This window comes from Enhydra lutris, unplaced genomic scaffold (genome assembly GCF_002288905.1).
Source record: "Enhydra lutris kenyoni isolate GAN:26980312 unplaced genomic scaffold, ASM228890v2 scaffoldscaffold2, whole genome shotgun sequence".
Classification (NCBI taxonomy): domain Eukaryota; kingdom Metazoa; phylum Chordata; class Mammalia; order Carnivora; family Mustelidae; genus Enhydra; species Enhydra lutris.
In genome coordinates, this window is record NW_019154086.1 from 58,598,976 (window position 1) to 58,617,010 (window position 18,035).

The window sequence follows — 18,035 nt, forward strand, 5'->3', positions numbered from 1 at the left end:
GCTAAAGCTCAGGTTATTGCATGGACACGTTAAATGATATAGACATGGGGCAGGAAGTGACATGGGAGCTGGAGAGGACCTAGAGAATACAGAGATGTATCCTCTAGGTCCTCTAGAGAAGAGGACCTAGAGAATACAGAGATGTATCCTCTAGGTCCTCTAGAGAGATCTCTCCTCTCTCTAGGAGTGAGGAGTCAGAGGAACTAACGTTCCCTGAACCTGACACTAAAATTAAATGGGGAAAGATATAGTTAGAGCAAGCTCTTCACAAATACGAGTGGAAGGAGGAAAGGAGGCACTGGGGCCACCGAGAGTGGTGTTGTGGGCTGTGCCCTGAACAAGACTGACCTCCTCAGTCCCCAGCACGATGCTGAGGGATCTCTAGAAGTCTTATAAGAACCCTTGGTCTGAACAGTGTTTTCCACATTTTGTAGGCAAGGAAACTATGAGAAACTATGTTTCTGGTACAAGACGTCTCCCAGGTATATATTGAAAGCAACATTCTAATTAATGGCACTTGACTTCAAAAGCCATGATGTTAAAAACAAACTGAGAGAATCAAAATTAATTTTTAAAAATAGAACAATGAATATAATTGACTATTTCCTGTTTTTTTAATGTTATTTCCCACCATACTGCTTTTAGACAAAGTAATTTGTGACACGCCTGAGACATGGTTTGTACAATTGAAATGAAAAAAAAAAAAAATCTGTTGGTTTTTTTTTAAGAAAAAGACTTTCTCTTTCCCTTCCTCCCTTCCTCCTTTCCTTTATTCCTTGTTTTCTTTCTTAAAAAGTTAGTCTACTGTCTTTTGGTAGTGGTCAACTAACCGTTATAAGAGAACAACTCCCAAAAGGGGTCCATATGGTGGCAAATGGTATGAATATGGATAAATAAATTCCAAAGCACAAACTACCAAAAAAATGAGAACTGAGAAGAACACTTGTTCCTTGGTCCCACACAGGGACCGGAGACTCCAGAGACCTGCACCAAAATCAACAGAGAGTGAAGTATTAGTTCACATGGTATTCTTGTCCTGGCCTCCGTCCTAAATTATTTCAACTCTATAGCTCTCAATTCACCTTTTTCTTTTTTAAAGGATTTTATTTATTTATTTGAGAGAGAGAGAGCACAAGCAAGGGGAGGGACACAGGGAGAGGGAAAAAGGAGGTTCCCCACTAAGCAGGGAGCCTGAGGTGAAACTTGATCCCAGGACCCTGGGATCATGACCTGAGCTGAAGTCAGATGTTTAACTGATGGAGCCATCCAGATCCCCCTCAATTCACCTTTTTCTAATACAAGTGACAGTATTATCTGCATTCATAAAATATCCTAGTGGAGAAATTAAAATATAGCCATTTTAAGCTATTATATAAAGAAAAGTGCTGCTCTTAGCTCATTTTTTCCTATGACGGAAGCCTTTTTCAAAAATGTTAGAGGATGGGTCATTCATGCATCTGACTTATGAAATTTGTTTCAAAAAACATTTGATTTAAAAAAGAATTATTAATTGGGTTATGGACATTGATAAAGGTATGTGCTATGGTGAGTGCTGTGAAGTGTGTAAACCTGGCGATTCACAGACCTGTACCTGTGGGGCTAATAATACATTATATGTTAATAAAAAAATAAAAATTAAAAAAAAAGAATTATTGAAATCATTGCTAATGAAAAAGCATTGCCTGCCTGGCATTTCAGGCTTAGAAATGATGTAATAGAGATCCTAAAGGAGTGTTGGGTTTCTGGCCGAGGATAGTTGGTACACAATGTAAAAGCAGCGTGTGCTGGTGGGAACCACTTTGGACAGAGAATTAGACAGGACCCTTATCCTTGACTTTGTTATTGAGTAGACATGTGACCTCAGCTATACGGCTTCACTTTCTAGTGCCTCTCATCTTTTTTGAGAGGTGTGACAGTAACACCATCTTCATATTTTATATTTGTGTTATCCCAAGAGGATCAAGGACTCTCCCAGATTCTAACCATTGTCTAAATTAGCTTCATGCAGTTCTTCTTGGTCATGTGTCTAATGCAATTTTATTAACTTTGTTTTACTTCTTTTCATCTGTTAAAATGTATCGACATTTTCTTTTCTATCATTATAACCACTGAAATGTCCTGCTCCCCAAAATAGCTGGACTTTCGTATCTATCCATCCATCCAGCCATCAATCCATCCATCCATCCATCTACCCAACACACTTGTATTGAATGCCAGTGGTGTGCAAAGATTGTGCCATCGCTGGGCATTGAACTATTTCAGTCATGTTCATGAGGGTGAAAGCCACAGGGCTAAAACTTCTGACCAGCTTGTTTAAAGGAACAGCTGACCCCAGGAGTGTTGCTTTGTGGTCAGTGGGTCAGCCTGTGGGTCAGCCTGTTGCTTTGCCATTTTTCTTCTGATCCCAGTCCAGCTAACTGTATTTCAGAGCCTCTGACTGATGCTGAGGGGTTTGAGTAGGCTTGAATGGAAGCTTGAGGATTTGGGTTTCCACACTTTACATCAGCTATCAGTGAGAGCTTTTATGGCTGCTGCAGAAGGGGCTACAATTTCATGAGCTGTTGAGTTGGAGGAGGAAAACTACATTTTACCAGGACAATTCCTTCCTACTCTATATTTGTTAAGGCAGAGATAAAGCCAAGATTGGGAGTCTGTTTATATTCTAATATGATGGCATTTTTAAATTAAGAGAAACCTAAGGGTAGAAAAAAAAGTATCATATAGGATTCCTACAGATGAAAATACCCTATTTCATGACATTTCATAAAATTGTCTTCTTCTGTAGGTTTTCCAGTGACTTGTTTCTATTCAAGCTGGTACTATCTGGCTATTTTTCAAAATGTCTTACCTTGTCGCTGCTTTTCCACATAGTGGGAAATATTGAAGATCAGTGATACAACCAGAGCTAACCCCAAAAAGGCTACAATTATCCAGGCATAAAACTGGCATTCAGAGTTTCCTGGAAAAAAACAAACAAAAAATACCTATAACATAATAGTTGCTCACCAATTTGCTTTGAATTGAATATTCCCACAATTAAAACCATAGTTTTTATTCATAATGAAGAACAAATCCTCGGCCAAGAAATTAATTACCATTGACAAACAAAGCTACCCTACAGATTTCAAATGGGTATTGCTATTATGTCCCTGTATTCAGCATGGACAAAAGGAAGCAAGTTTCCCTCATTCTCAGTGTTGATGAAATGAAAGCTGTTTTTAGTCTAGCTGCTAATATTTGACAACTGGTGACAGATTATTAAGACTTTGATTCAAAATGAAAATCATCCAGATTATCCAGAATGATAATTTGCCCTACTTTTTCCCTTTCTTTAATCTTCAGATATAGTCATATATACTTTTATTTATGGAAAACCACCTATCCCCTTCTATAAATAGTTATGCTTCTCTTTACCCTTGTGTAGAGATTCTTTTTTCATTCCTGAGCCATAGGGGGTTTGTGGGCTATTGCCTATCAGTTGTCCTTGGTTATTTATGGTAATCTTTACATGTATATGAGTGATTTATAAGATAATTACCCTGATTTTATGTATTTAGATATATGCATTATGTGTATATTTATGTATAATGCATGTATAAAATACATTATATTTACATATAAATATATTGATTTTATATATAATACATATATAATATGCATATGTGTATACATATAGTCTATACCATATATCATATACTATATAAACATTACACATTAATTGTAAATGTATATTTGTTACATAATTTATATTTTATTAATATGTATTTTATACATATATATTTTATATATGATATATTATAATTTTATATATTTATATATGTATACATATATATGTATAAAAATTAGACAATTATCTTAGTAGCCAAATAGTCATGTGAATACTGATCCCAGAAAAGTAGCTTATGATTCTCTAACACTATATATTTATGTGTTCAACCAACATCAGACATCTCTTCTGTGTCAGGACCTGTGCCTTATATTTGGGAATCAAAGGTAAAGAAAACAGAATCTTGGCCCTCAAGGCACTGTTCAGCTGGGGACACAGATGTGTAAAGACAAGCAGAAATGGCATGTGACAGTAGCTACAACAGAGCTTATGTTCCTTCCCAGCCTCGGCTCCCTCCAGGACTTCCCCGAATCAGACACCATTCTCGGCCCTTTCAAGAAATCTAAATAGCATAATGTTAGATGCGGAACAGGCAAACCCCTAACAGGAGGGAAATCAGTCTTGCTTCCCTATCCTTCTTTAAACCAGCAAATAATCCTTAGACCAAAATGTCCCTTGTGCTGCTCTCTTATACTTATTTTCCATATCTCAAATTTGATGTTTGAATAGGTTTTTTTTTTTTTGTTTTTGAGTACTTATTGACATTGCAGTGTGGTTGTTGAATTGCCATCAGAGACCTGTGTATTAGAGGTCGTCTGTTTTCCTTCCTTCCTTCCTTCCTTCCTCCCTCCCTCCCTTCCTTCCTTCCTTCTTTCCCTTCCTCCTTCCATCCTCCCTCCCTCCCTCCCTCTATCCCTTCCTTCTTTCTTTCCTTTGCATCATTTATTTTTAAATGAACATTTGTGATATAGATGTACATCTACATATATGCATATAATTTGCATATTGCTTATTTATATATACTTTGCTTTTGTTTGAACTAGTCTGTGGCTCTTTAAACATAAACAAATCTGTCTACTAATGTCTGCTACCTCCTTTTTAATTTCATACCATGTTATTTAGGTGTTCGAAATATCATAAAGTCCACAAAGGATAGAACCATCCTTGCCTTCTGCTCTGCAGTGCCAGGCATAATACACATGGTTTATAAAGATTTTTAAAGAATTTGTTAATAAATGGGAAAAGTTAACTGATAATGGTAGTGAAATGTGTGGTTTTATTTTCTTTCTCTCTCTTTTTTTAAAGATTTTATTTATTTATTTGACAGAGAGAGAGACAGCAAGAGAGGGAACACAAGCAGGGAGAGTAGGAGAGGAAGAGCAGGCTTCCCACTGAGCAGGGAGCCCGAAGCAGGGCTCAATCCCAGTACTCTGGGATCGTGACCTAAGCTGAAGGCAGATGCTTAATGACTGAGCCCCTGGTTTTATTTTCTTTAAGGGAATTTTTATGTTTCATAAAGTTTAAGAAAAATGAGAAGACTTGAATACTTTTTAATTCTCCAATAGACCTATCAATTCATTTGGTTAAAAACACTAAGGTTTAAAAAGGCCTTATTTATTCATCATGAACATCATCCCATAAATATTTATGAGAATTCTACAACATAGTAATCATTAACTACTTAAAATATACCAGAAATTCTAGGTTTTGCGTGGTACTGTCTATATTCCTAGAATTATTTCTTTGACTTTTATGTTTATGAAAAGAATACACGTGCCTGCTGAGTATAAATTTTAAAAATCCTAGCAATATCAAAAATCCGAGCAATTCCTAGAATAACATGTAAGATTCTCTATTAGAGCATAAATGGGTCACAAATTTTATACTAATTAGCCTTTTTTTAAAAAGTTACCAATGTGTCTGGGGGATGTTTGCCATGTTATTACGTTATTTTTAGTGGCTACATGGAATTATACAGTATTGCTGAACTATAATTCACCTATCCACTTCTCTAAGATGGACATCTGATTTTTTAAAATGGTTTCTCTTATAAACAATAATGCAATGAACTTTACTGTACAGGCCTTTTGTAAAGGCCTCTGTAGAAAGGCTCCTGAGAATATAATTGCTGGATCACAGGGAATTTTTAAGACATGCTTTCAAAGGGAGCTTGTTCCCCATTGCGTATTGATAATAGTCCTTCTCAGGTGGTTAATGTGACTATAATTGTGAACAAATGGGGCCAGCAAGCTGTCTCAATTGCCAGATGGGTCTCAGTTTCTCTCTCTGCTATCACAATACAAAGGTATTGGTTTATGTTTTCTATTATCAAACTAATGGTTAAATCAATGAATTCTATTATTAAAAACTTCTTGTATTTGTCACTTATGGACCCACAGTCTAGAGGCAGTTCTAGGTTCTTTCACATCTTAAGTCTTAAGGCAATTTGAGGGCACATACTGTATTTTCTATCGAGATAGATCACAATGATCAATTCAGGATATTCAGTTTGTCAAGTAGAATCGAATCATTCACCCTCTACAGTCACTGTATTTGGTGACAAATAAATGAACTTCAGTTGCTACACAGAGGCCATATTTGCTGTATGTATCATTCTTGTTCACAATTAAAAACAATTAGTAAACTGAGACAAGCAAAAACAGAAAGCTAAGAATCAACCACAATCCTATTTTCAAGAGATGACCCCTGTGAACACCTTGGTTCATATACTTCCAGTTATTTTTCTCCCTATAGAAATTGTTACAGACAAAGACATATGATTCATTTATACTGACTATACTATTATCTACTTTCACTCCAATAATCTATAGTGCATTCCTTTTCTATAAATAAAATATGCTTTCATTTCTTTTAGCTGCCCTACATTCCGAGTGAATTTTCCATAATTTAAACAATCCCTTATCATTAGATATTTAAGTTGCTTGTGATTTTTAGTTATATAAGCAATGTTGTGATGAATAGCTGTAGCTACAACTATATATCTAATCTTAATTTTTCCCACATTAGAAATTCTTGATTTGATAGATCAAAGGATATACACATCTTATAGGATTTTGATATAATGATGGCTCAGGTTTTAAAACACAATATTAAGCAGACCCTTTCCAGGTTGATCTGGCCTCTGTTCCTATTATTTCAGTTGGTCCGGACTTTAAGTTTATGGTTCTTTTGGTTCATTGAACACCATTCCTGGTAGCTACTATCTTTCCACACTGTCTCATACAGTCCCCTCCTTTGTGGTTTTTGGAGGAAATTGTTCCCTTGTCTTTCTCCCAGGAGAAGGAACTTGCTCCTCTCTCTGCCCTAAGCATAGAGAACATCACACTTTTCTTTCCTCACCATGAACTATTTCCACAAAATATTACTTTAGGTTTCCTATCTTTTAGGACTCATCTGCTATGCCTGCCCAATAATACACCATGCTCCAGTCATTCTGAGGCACTTAAGATTTTCAATAGATACCATACTTACCATTTCATGTCCTTAGGTCTCTGTGTATTTGCCCCTTTGCCTGAAATGCCTTCCCCCTTAACTATTTAACAAGTTCCTAGTCATCCTTCAAGACTGCATTTTCTTTGAAGCATTCACTCTATGCTGCCTCTCCCCCACCAAGTGATATCTTTTATATCTTTGTATTTCTACAAATATTGAGATAATATTTGTTGAGGTAATCATTTATGTGTAAAATTCTCTCCCTACTTAACTGAACTTCTTGAAGGACTGAAAGAAGGTCATATTCATTGTGGTCTTCATGCCTCAATTTCCTCATTGTACCTATTTTTGTGGAGATTGAGATTTATAGAAGAGTGTTCCTCATTAATAAGATGCTCAATAAATGTTAGCTATTATTCTTAAAAAAATTTTATTTGAGTATGGCTGACACACAATGTTACATTAGTTTCAGAGGTACAACATTTCTATATGTTATGCTAGGCTCATCGCAAGTGTAGTTAGCTTCTGCTGTCATACAACACTATTACAATACCATTGACTGTGTTTTCTATGCTATACCTTTTATTCTCATGACTTCCTCAATATATAACTGAAAATTATTGTTATTCTCATCTTACTACCAGTAAAATTCCTATTTTTATTTCTGCAACCTATTCAGTACAAAGTAGTTTCTCACTAAGCATGTATCAACTAACTAAATAGAAAATGAGTGGCATGAAGATGGGTAATGTAATGACTAGGGCCAACAGAAAGGTTCTGATCAAGTATGAGGTCTAAACACACCCACAACTTTGGGAAGACAAGCTGAAGATTCTATTACATTTGTCTCTAGTACTGTTGAGAAAGTACCTACCTTCCAGCAGCTAGGGACCAGATCCTTGTGAGAAGGAGAATAGCACATTAGGCCACTGTAATCTTGGTGTAAGTGCTCATCTACAACATTCTAATTCTCTCTGCCCTGAATCTGTGTTTACTGAAAACCTACAGATTATTTTTTTTTCCAGGAAGCTTAGAACAAGTGGTTTGCATTAACAGCTACTAATCTGATTAAATTTATGGGGTGTCCACCACTCTAAACATAAAATTTTCTTTTCTTGTTTAAAAATAAGTCTTTGGGGCACCTGGTTGTTCAGTGGGTTGAGCCTCTGCCTTTGGCTCAGGTCATGATCTCAGGGTCCTGGTTTCAAGCACCACATCGGGCTGTCCGCTCTGCGGGGACCCTGCCCACCCCCACCCCCACCCCCTGTCACTCTGGGCCTGCCTCTCTGTCTACTTGTGATCTCTGTCTGTAAAATAAGTAAATAAAAGCTTTTTTAAAAATTTAAAAAGTAAAAATAAGTCTTTAAGGAGTTTGGTTGGGGTTAGCGAAATCTCTGGGAAAAGGAATTTAGAAAATACCACTAGTTGAGGTAAGCTGTATGAATCAGATGCAACCTTAGGAAATTTACACCTGCATAATGCTGGGATGGTAATGACCTAAGAGTCAGAGTGAGGAGAAATAATCTCCTCATAGAATACACAATAACTTCCAGAGACATGAAATGAGATGTGCTTTCACTCTCTTCAACCTTTACCTTAAAGATCAATGTCTTTATGTTCACTTATTAAATGCATACTCTTCCAGTATGAGAATAGAAAAATAAGTGTTTTCCTATGTACTGATAACATGGTTATCCTAAATCAAGAGTGGCCTCATGAAATAGTTGTTCTGTCTGGTTATTGTTAGAGAAAGAATGGCCAATCTCATGAAATAGTTGTTTTGTCTGGTTATTGTTAGAGAAAGAATGGACAAGTAACTACTTCAAGATCAAATTATTGTTTTAGGCAAATATCCATTTTTTTTCAGCCTAGTAATTATATATACCATAATATAGTATAGGTTACTTAAGAACACTTATCATAGCTAATATTTTATAGAGTTGGCCAGAAAGTTGCTTTGTTTCTAATGAAGCATTTGATAGATGTATTAATGATTTACTGGTAACCAAATTGGGTAATTTGTAATCTTGTGTTAGAAGTAGTCAAATCTAATTTTTACAGATGGCTAACAGACATGAAAAGATTCTCAACATCATTCATCATCAGGGAAATACAAATGAAAACCACAATGAGATACTACTTCACACCTGTCAGAATAGCTAAAATTAACAACACAGGAAAAACCACAGATGTTGGTGAGGATGTGGAGAAAAGGGAACCCTTTTACACTGTTGGTAGGAATGCAAATTGGTGGAGCCACTCTGGAAAATAGTATGGAGGTTCCTCAAAAAGTTAAAAATGGAACTACCCTATGACCCAGCAATCACACTCCTGGGTATTTACTCACAGGATACAAAAATATTAATTCAAAGGGTAAGTGTACCCCAGTATTTATAGCAGCAGCATCAACAGTAGCCAAATTATGGAAAGAGTCCAAATGTCCATCAACTGATGAATGAATAAAGAAGAAATGGTATATATGTACAATGGAATATTACTCAGCCATCAAAAAGAATGAAATCATGCCATTCTCAACAATGTAGATGGTGCCAGCGAGTATTATGCTAAGTGAACTAAGTCAGAGAAAGAAAATACCATATGATTTCACTCATATGTGGAATTTGAGAACATAAGGGGAAAAAAAAGAAAGGCAAGCTGAGGAAAACAAACTGCAGGCAGGGAGGTGGGTGGGGATGGGCTAGATAGTTGATGGGCATTAAGTAGGGCACTTGTGCTGAGCACTGGATATTGTATGTAAGTGAGGAATCACTAAATTCTACTCCTGAAACTAATATTCCACTGTATGTTAATTAACTGGAATTTAAATAAAAACTTGGGAAAAAAAGAAAAAAATGTATGTTTACTTTAGAAAATCTGTAATTAGAAAAAATAGTTCAGTCTAGAATTATTGCATCAAATCCTATAACATATACTTTGGGACCTTGATCATTCACTCATGCATATGCTGAAAGGATGCAAAACTGTTTGGGGAAGGAAATTTTCACCCTGTCTATAAGTTCTCCCTGGATCTGCCTCTGAATGGATGTAGAATGGGCTTTGATGGCTCTCTAAACTGGGATACATACCAGTTATGTTCCTAAAATGCTTTAATAGAATATCAAAGCTGTTTCCATTTCAGCTGACAATCTGCCTTCAAATGGCAACAGAATCCTGACCTGCAGGTTACAATCAGAAAATAAAAATTAAAACGCTTTGTCGCTCTTTTTGTTTTCTTCCATTTTATACAATTTCTGCCTATGTTATCAGGGCAAAATGAATCTTGTTTTAGGGAAAAGAACCAGCTGGATGAAACTTGCTATTGAATTCATTAATTATAAGGAGTCTATGGACTAGAAGACATCGTTGAAGATATCACTTGGCATCTCTGGTAGAAGAAGCTGGGATCTCCCCAAGAACTGGCACGTTTTCACCCTTATGGTTCATGTGACTATTACTGTCAGCCATCTGGCTGCAATTATGTATCATTTGACAAACAATCTATCTTAAGCAAATCTCTGCGATTATATGATACTCATTTTTTTGACCTAATTGTATCCATTTCTCCTTATTTTTCTTTGTCTTAATCTATTTGGTTAACCCTTATACAGGACTATATGCTTTATGTACTTCAAATACCTCTCTTTCTGGGGGAGGGGTAAGAAAGCAAAGAAAGCAAAGAAAGAAAGAAGGAATAATAGATGTCTAGAACTTATCCTTGAGAGAACTAACGATTTACTTCGTACTCATAGTTTTTGTTTCTTTTCTTTCCAGTTCTCATAGTATCTAGTATTTAGTCTATATTCAATAAATAGCTGTGGTTTGGGCAAATAGAATAGAGTGCTGTATAAAAAGGCATACTTCAAGGCAAAACCCCTCATCTTATTTTTATAATTATACTGATTCTAGCTATAAAATATCCTATCATTTGCACAAAATTATATTTCAATTAGAAGTTTCCCTTTAGCTTCTTTAACTAAAAGGAACACAAAAAAGTTGTATCAGTCCATTAATTGGGACAAGAAAATAATTTGCTCTCAACTACAAAGAAACAACCATATCAAGGTCATGAGCCTACTATTTTATGTAAAGGCTTTAACAAAATCCTAGTAATTTTCAGGAAATATATTAGCAACAGTAAGGCAAGAACTTAGACCACACCATACATTCTTCTAGGGCTCAGTTTTGTCATTTACTGTAACAATTAATTTGTTTCACATAACCAACTGGAGGCCTTTGAAAACTTAGGCCAAATTCTAAAGCGTGGGGTTGGTTTAGCATGGTCTCTGGTTTTTTCTGATTTCGGGAGTTTCCAACTCCTATCTAACCTTCTGTTTTCCAAGATTTTTTCCTTGTGTAATGTGATATGAGTTTTAAACAGCCATATTTTCATTTAGAAACTATATTTCATGACATTCTTGATAGCTTTCATAATTTTTTAAAAAAGATGTTAAGTAGGGCGCCTGGGTGGCTCAGTGTGTTAAAGCCTCTGCCTTCGGCTCAGGTCATGATCCCAGGGTCCTGGGATCGAGCCCCGCATCGGGCTCTCTGCTTGGCCGGGAGCCTGCTTCCCTTCCTCTCTCTCTACCTGTCTCTCTGCCTACTTGTGATCTCTGTCTGTCAAATAAATAAATAAATAAAATTAAAAAAAAAAAAAAAAAGATGTTAAGTAATCTCTACACCCAAGGTGGGGTTCAGAGTCAGAAGTCTGAGATCAAGACTGAGCCAGTCAGGTGCCTCAGCTTTCATAATTTTTTGATTGCCAACAATAAATGCCCCCATTTTGGAAAAAAAAAAAAAAAAACTTACACAGATGAGAAAAACAAAACAAAACAAAATACACATTTAGCTATTGAGTAGCTAAATGGTGGGGATTTTCAACCTGAATGACAGATCTATGTAAGAGTTCACACATACTTTCATACCTCCCTTCACCCAGTTATTTCCCATATGCAGTATAAGTATCTCCAAACCCATGTGGGTGTCTATTCAGCACAGATAATGCTGCTTATACTATTAGATGCACAAAGTGCTCAAAAGTTCTTGCCCAACAAATGCAATCTTCAGTATCATTATTCCATAATTGTAATTACTTTCATTTAAAAAGCTTTTATCAATTTAAAAAGAACTCCCACACAATTTGAATTTAGCTCTTCACACTGTTAAAAAGCCAAAGGCCTCAAGAAGTTATTAGTGAGGCAATGACAGCTAGGAAAAGCATGATTTAAGTTTCTATCTAGCTTTCAACTGTCAGGGGCTAATCGTAGTCATTCTAATTATAAGACCTCTGACTCCTTTAATGCCAACAGTACTTGGCAGGCACTGTAGCTGGAATTCACATTTGCTTGTGCTCTGGAGGGAAACCCAGCAAATGTATCATTTTTCTGCTGGCAGGTTTGATTCATGCAGAAGCCTTCACTTAACTAACAATAGAAAAGCAATACAGGGTGCCTTGGTGGCTCAGTGGGTTAAGCCGCTGCCTTCGGCTCAGGTCATGATCTCAGGGTCCTGGATCGAGTCCTGCATCGGGTTCTCTGCTCGGCAGAGATCCTGCTTCCCTCTCTCTCTCTCTGCCTGCCTCTCCATCTACTTGTGATCTCTCTCTGTCAAATAAATAAATAAAATCTTCAAAAAAAAAAAAAAAAGAAAAAAGCAATACATATGATGCCTTAATTGTTTTCCTTCAGGGAGTCTGTAACTGACACAATTGTATGAGTTTATAGTTTATAGGATATGGCTTTTCAACATGTTTTCTCTCCCTTGGCTTGCAAATTCTGTCAGAGCAGTGACCGTCTCCTTGTTGCATTCCATGAGTAGGTATATCTGCTTTAGGCACCCCAGGAAGTTCAAAGAAAAAGTTCTGATATAACATCCCCATGGATCCTATGCATAAAAAGAGTTTTTTCTTACTGACAGTTAATGACAGTTTGCTGTGGAACTAGGTGCATTCCTGAGGCCTCTTTGCAGCACGTTGTCAGTATCTACACAGCCCCCCATCCCACCACCATCCATCCCCATCACCCCATCAATAAAAGGCATTAAGAGTCATTGATAGAAGCACTGGAAGGTATTCTGAAATCCACTCTCAGGCTTTCAAGTAAATAAGATATTGTTTTTAATGCAAAACTTGGTATCTGTCCACCTTAAGTAAGGATCTGGTATGAACAGAGGGTTATTTGAGAAATGGATGGTGTCTGTTGGGGAAGGACAGTGATGGGGAGAGGGACGATAGCAATACAGGGCATTGGAATGCCTGCTTCAAAGTGCAGAGGGAGACTGAGAGAAGGCACTTCCTAGCTGTGTGACTTTTTGCATCTCACTGAACCTCACTAAGCCAATTATAACTCTGGAGTTCAAATCCTCATCTGTGTGACATCTTTCTAGTACATCATAGTTGCCCTTAACCAACACTTAACTGAATTTGTTTAAAGGGAACATACCTGTGGAGGGAGGTGTGGGGGAGATTTTAAGACTCTCCGATGGAGAGGAGAAGTGAGCTGAGGGAAATCAGAGGGGGAGACAAACCATGAGAGACTGTGGACCCTGAGAAAGAAACTGAGGGTTTTGGAGGGGAGGGGGATGAAGGGTTGGGTGAGTCTGGTGGTGGGTATTAAGGAGGGCACACACTGCATGGACCACTGGGTGTAGTGCATAAACAATGAATTATGGATCATGGAAAAAAATTAAATTAAATTAAATTAAAAAATAAAAAATAAAATGCACAACCTCAAAAAAAAAAAAAAAAGACACTATGTTATAATTTCCCCAGGACTGGACTACTTGTCAATTTTATAATTAAACTTTAATTGGGATTGGTCAACTTGAGAAACCCTATTGGGATTAAAGTGCTGGCCAAATTCATTGTTTGCGTATAACACCCAATGCTACATGCAATCCCTGCCCTCCTTAATACCCACCACTGGGCGGCTCCATTTTATATATGTACTTATTTTTTTCTGTTGGAGAAGCACCTTGGCGAGATCCTCTTAGGATGTCATGGGTGTGTGGGAAACCTTCAGCCAACAAAATTTTAGCTATTATGTTTCTTTATTGTTGTAAGAAGACCTGTTAATTTTTTTTTCTTTCCTCTTTCTAGTTCTGGAATACTGAGAGAATTAAATAAAATTCAAAATGCCTGGAAATGTGACCAATAATGATGTTGATGATCTTTCCTGGATTGACCTTCCTTAAAATCACTGCACATATTACTTAAATTAAATGATGAAACTCACTGTCTTTGACCCATCTTTAATTTAAAGAACACCTAAGTTTAAAAGATGATTAATAAATTAGTCCTATCTCATCTCTAAAGGAAAGGCTCATTGTTCTCAGAAAGGCGATTGAGGTTCAAGGAAAGAGAAAAACGAGTGAAGACAATGAAAAAAAAATTTTTTTTTTGAAAAGCAACAATCTGTAACTAAGTTGCGGATCACTTTGTAAACTAAATTAATGGTAGCCCTCAGGAATTGTTCTCACCAGTTGATTCAGCTAATATTGATTTTATGTGTATGCAGAAACATGGTAGGAATTATGATATTGGCCGATTTATGAATGCAGTGAGTGCAAGGCATTTAGGCAGGAGAAACACAAGGATACTTGGGGTTTAATTTCTTACGTTGCTTTACTTAACTAGGAATAATTTTGCTTTTTCACACTAATTTTCTTTTTAACTTCGCCTATCTAAATGTAAAAAATACTGTTGTCTGACTCTTCTCTCACATTAAGGTCTTTTCCCCTCCTTTTAAGATCTATGAGTTTTTAACAGCAAATCCTTGATATTTTTATTTCTTCTGTGGCATTGTGGAAGGTCTCAACTGTCAATGGGGAACTCCTGTATTACCTATAAAGGGAACATCTAAACTACAAAACTGTAGGGAAGAAATTGTATCATATCCCTCATAAAATTAGCATTAATGAATCCTGGAAATAGTTGAAGTTATACTCAATGCCTTTGGCCTTCCCACGCTTCCTGAATTCCCCCAACACCATCAGCTCATGACAACTGTTCGTAATAATGCCATGTCTATTTTTTTCAGGGCACTGGCCAAACTGGAACAGTTGTTTTGTTCTTTGCTAATCTATGAACCTAGAAAAAATAAAGATAGGTATGTAAATCATATGTCAGCCTTATGCTCCCTGTGTGATTAATCCAATCAACTGATTTTAAAATCCAGCAAATAAAATACTGGGAAGAAAATTCACAGAAATTATATATAATATCTTTACCCTATCAATGGCTCACACAAATTGATATTAAAAGTACTATAAGCACTATAATGAAGCAAAAGATATAATTAGACAATGCACAGATTGTATGATACTAAACAGTTTAAAAACCCATTTAAACTGTTCAGCTTCATTATAATCAATGATTACCAACAATGGGTTAGCATATTACGCTTTTATCAGTAAAGATTTTTTTTAGGTGATACCAGCCTATTCAGGAGAAACACACTAGAATGCGAGTGGATTGGCATCACTCTTGGAAAAGCAACTATATAATAATGAGATTTACAGTGTTTGTAACCTCTTCCTCAATAAAGCCAAGTCTAGAAATTTTTCCCAAGAAAATGACCCTTAATATAGGAAAAGTATAGAGATGTTCATCTTTCTGTCATTTGAAATATAACACAACTGTTTACAACATAAATGTCCAACAATAAAGAAATAGCTAAGGAAACTATAATTAGTCTAAGGGATGTCATTGTCTACATTCTTCTAAAATGATCAGGCAGAAATCATCATGAAAAGGGAAAAACTTATACTCTAATGTTAGCAAAAAATTCTCAGTATATTTTATGTTCACTATTATTTCAGGTATGAAAAGCAAATCATGTAGAATGTATTGAAATAAGAGTGGGAAGGAAATACAACATAATACCTTGTGTTTTATTGAGGTGGTGGGAACTATGTAAATTTTTTTCTTTTTCATATATATTTCAGTCCTCTTATTTCGTATAGTGTGTATCTTTTCTTTTACAACAAAAAGATACTTACTAAAGACATAAAAAGCACACAAAACCTTAAAAGGGGTATGAACCATCAACGTGGAACAGACACTCAGCTAATCAATGGGGATTCAAGCCTTGTGATCCATGCCACAGAGATCAAATTTTCACCAGCCATTGCAGAACGGTCATCTCTCTGATATCAGCAATTGGGTTAATTTCTGGGAAGATATTACAATTCTTAAACTCAAAGGAATTAGAATGTGGTTACTACCGACCTGTTTTATAACTAAAGAGGAATATGCATGATCAACAAAAGTTTCTTTAAAAATAACAGATACTGTAAATGGCATAATTATCAATGAACACTAACTGAACAGTTACAACTAGCTTTATCTTATGCAACTTCCCATTTTTTTTCTTCTAAGAGAAAATAATCAACTTATATTCACTAAAATATTTCCAAGTATGTTCTAAATTATACTAAACATTATCTCACATTTAAAAAATAATGTATAAACTAATTTAATCCCCAAATCTTAAGTGTTTTTTTGGTTGGAGTGGTGGAAATTATTTCGTGAATTTTTAGGCACAGGAATAGAATGAAAAAATTAAAAATGCCACTTACCTGACATGCTTCCTTTGTCAGAGAAATCTTTATGTAGCCATAAGGGAAATGTATGGATTAAAAAGGCTCCCACAAACTCTTTTTTTCTCAGTAAAGGTACACACTTTAGAAGCAGTGTGCCAGTAAAACGTGTCTGTAACCGTACCTCGGGTTTCTCTCTTCTGTGTCTTAAAATCTTTTGTGTGTACTTTGTTCAGTTACAAACAGGAAATGTGGTGATGGAGGTTTCTAGAGGTTTGATCTGAAACCAGTATGCTCTTAAATTTTTGTGTTACATGAGACAAAAAATCCCACAAGCTTCTGTATTCTGGCATTTGGATTTTTATCAATACCTAAATCTAATTTTAAAATGATAATGAAGGCAAAGTATGAATTAGCCCAGGAGGGAGTCCCCCATGCCTCTACAGAGAATCCAAGAATCTCCTCACAAATGAGTTCACATGGAAACAAACTCAAATATAGTAAACAGGGGAGGAAACAGTGAGAAGCTCCCAGGTGTGTTCAGCTTTTGGGTGTGTTTTCTTTGAGGCACAATGGAGGAAAGGGGATTGAGGCTTTTTGAACGTTACTGCGTATCAGGTGCCTTGTTTACCTGGTCCCACTGGAAGACCGGGTGTCTGCCTTCTTTGCCGCCAACTCTCACTCCAGCCAATGGGAGTCTGTGTAGTCTAGGGCCACTTGGCAACGAGCTCTAGCTCTCAATGCACACTCCAGTATCTCAGTAATCAGAGGTTCCTAAATGTTAGTATGCATAAGTATGCTATGCAGCTCTGGTTTAACACTCATATTCCTGAGTCTTACTAAACCCAAATATTTGGAGCAGAGTCCAGGAATCTGCATTTTCACAAGTGCCCCATGGTTATTTTAAAATATAAAGGCTCTCGATAATGCTCTGAAAAACACATGTATATGTCAATGGTAGAGTTCATTTTTAGCATTAGTCAAAGATGATCTGGGCAGTTATCTGAATATATGGTTTGTATGTGTTTAGGGGTACATATACCTGCTGCGTATTGTGTGTCTATGGATATTTGATTATGGATCCCACCAGTTTTCTTTAGCTATAGAAAAATGACAAACCTGAATCCAGTTTACTATGAAAGGGAATGCACTTAAGCTTTAAGAAGTTAAACTTTAAGGGAAATTTAAAAATGAGACTTTTGATGCACAGACTCCAAATAAAAATATTAAATGGCTAGCAGAATATCTTACCTTGCTGATTTCTATAAGATTCTTGGGGCAGGAAGAGTACTGATTTTATTCACCATGAAAACCCCAGCATCTACAATAATGTTTGGCACACTGTAGTTCTCAATAAATATTCTCACAATGATTGAATAAATAAAAGAATGTTAATCTTCTGCTTTTTCTTTGCTCCATTATAGAAAACAACTTCCTAGTA

At 36.2% G+C, this 18,035-nt stretch overlaps 1 protein-coding gene across 1 annotated transcript in view; it reads right to left on the reverse strand.

Annotated features, from left to right (window-relative positions):
- The window catches only part of LOC111151112 (T-cell receptor-associated transmembrane adapter 1), a 36,225-nt gene extending 19,377 nt beyond the window's left edge, over positions 1-16,848 (reverse strand). Inside the window, exons 1-2 of the mRNA XM_022508898.1 lie at positions 16,634-16,848; positions 2,849-2,959 (exon numbers count right to left, since the gene is read on the reverse strand). Of these exons, the coding sequence (XP_022364606.1) occupies positions 2,849-2,959; positions 16,634-16,640 (118 nt within the window). The 5' untranslated portion in view covers positions 16,641-16,848. The remainder of the gene's footprint in view (positions 1-2,848; positions 2,960-16,633) is intronic.
- Positions 16,849-18,035: the final 1,187 nt, after the last annotated feature.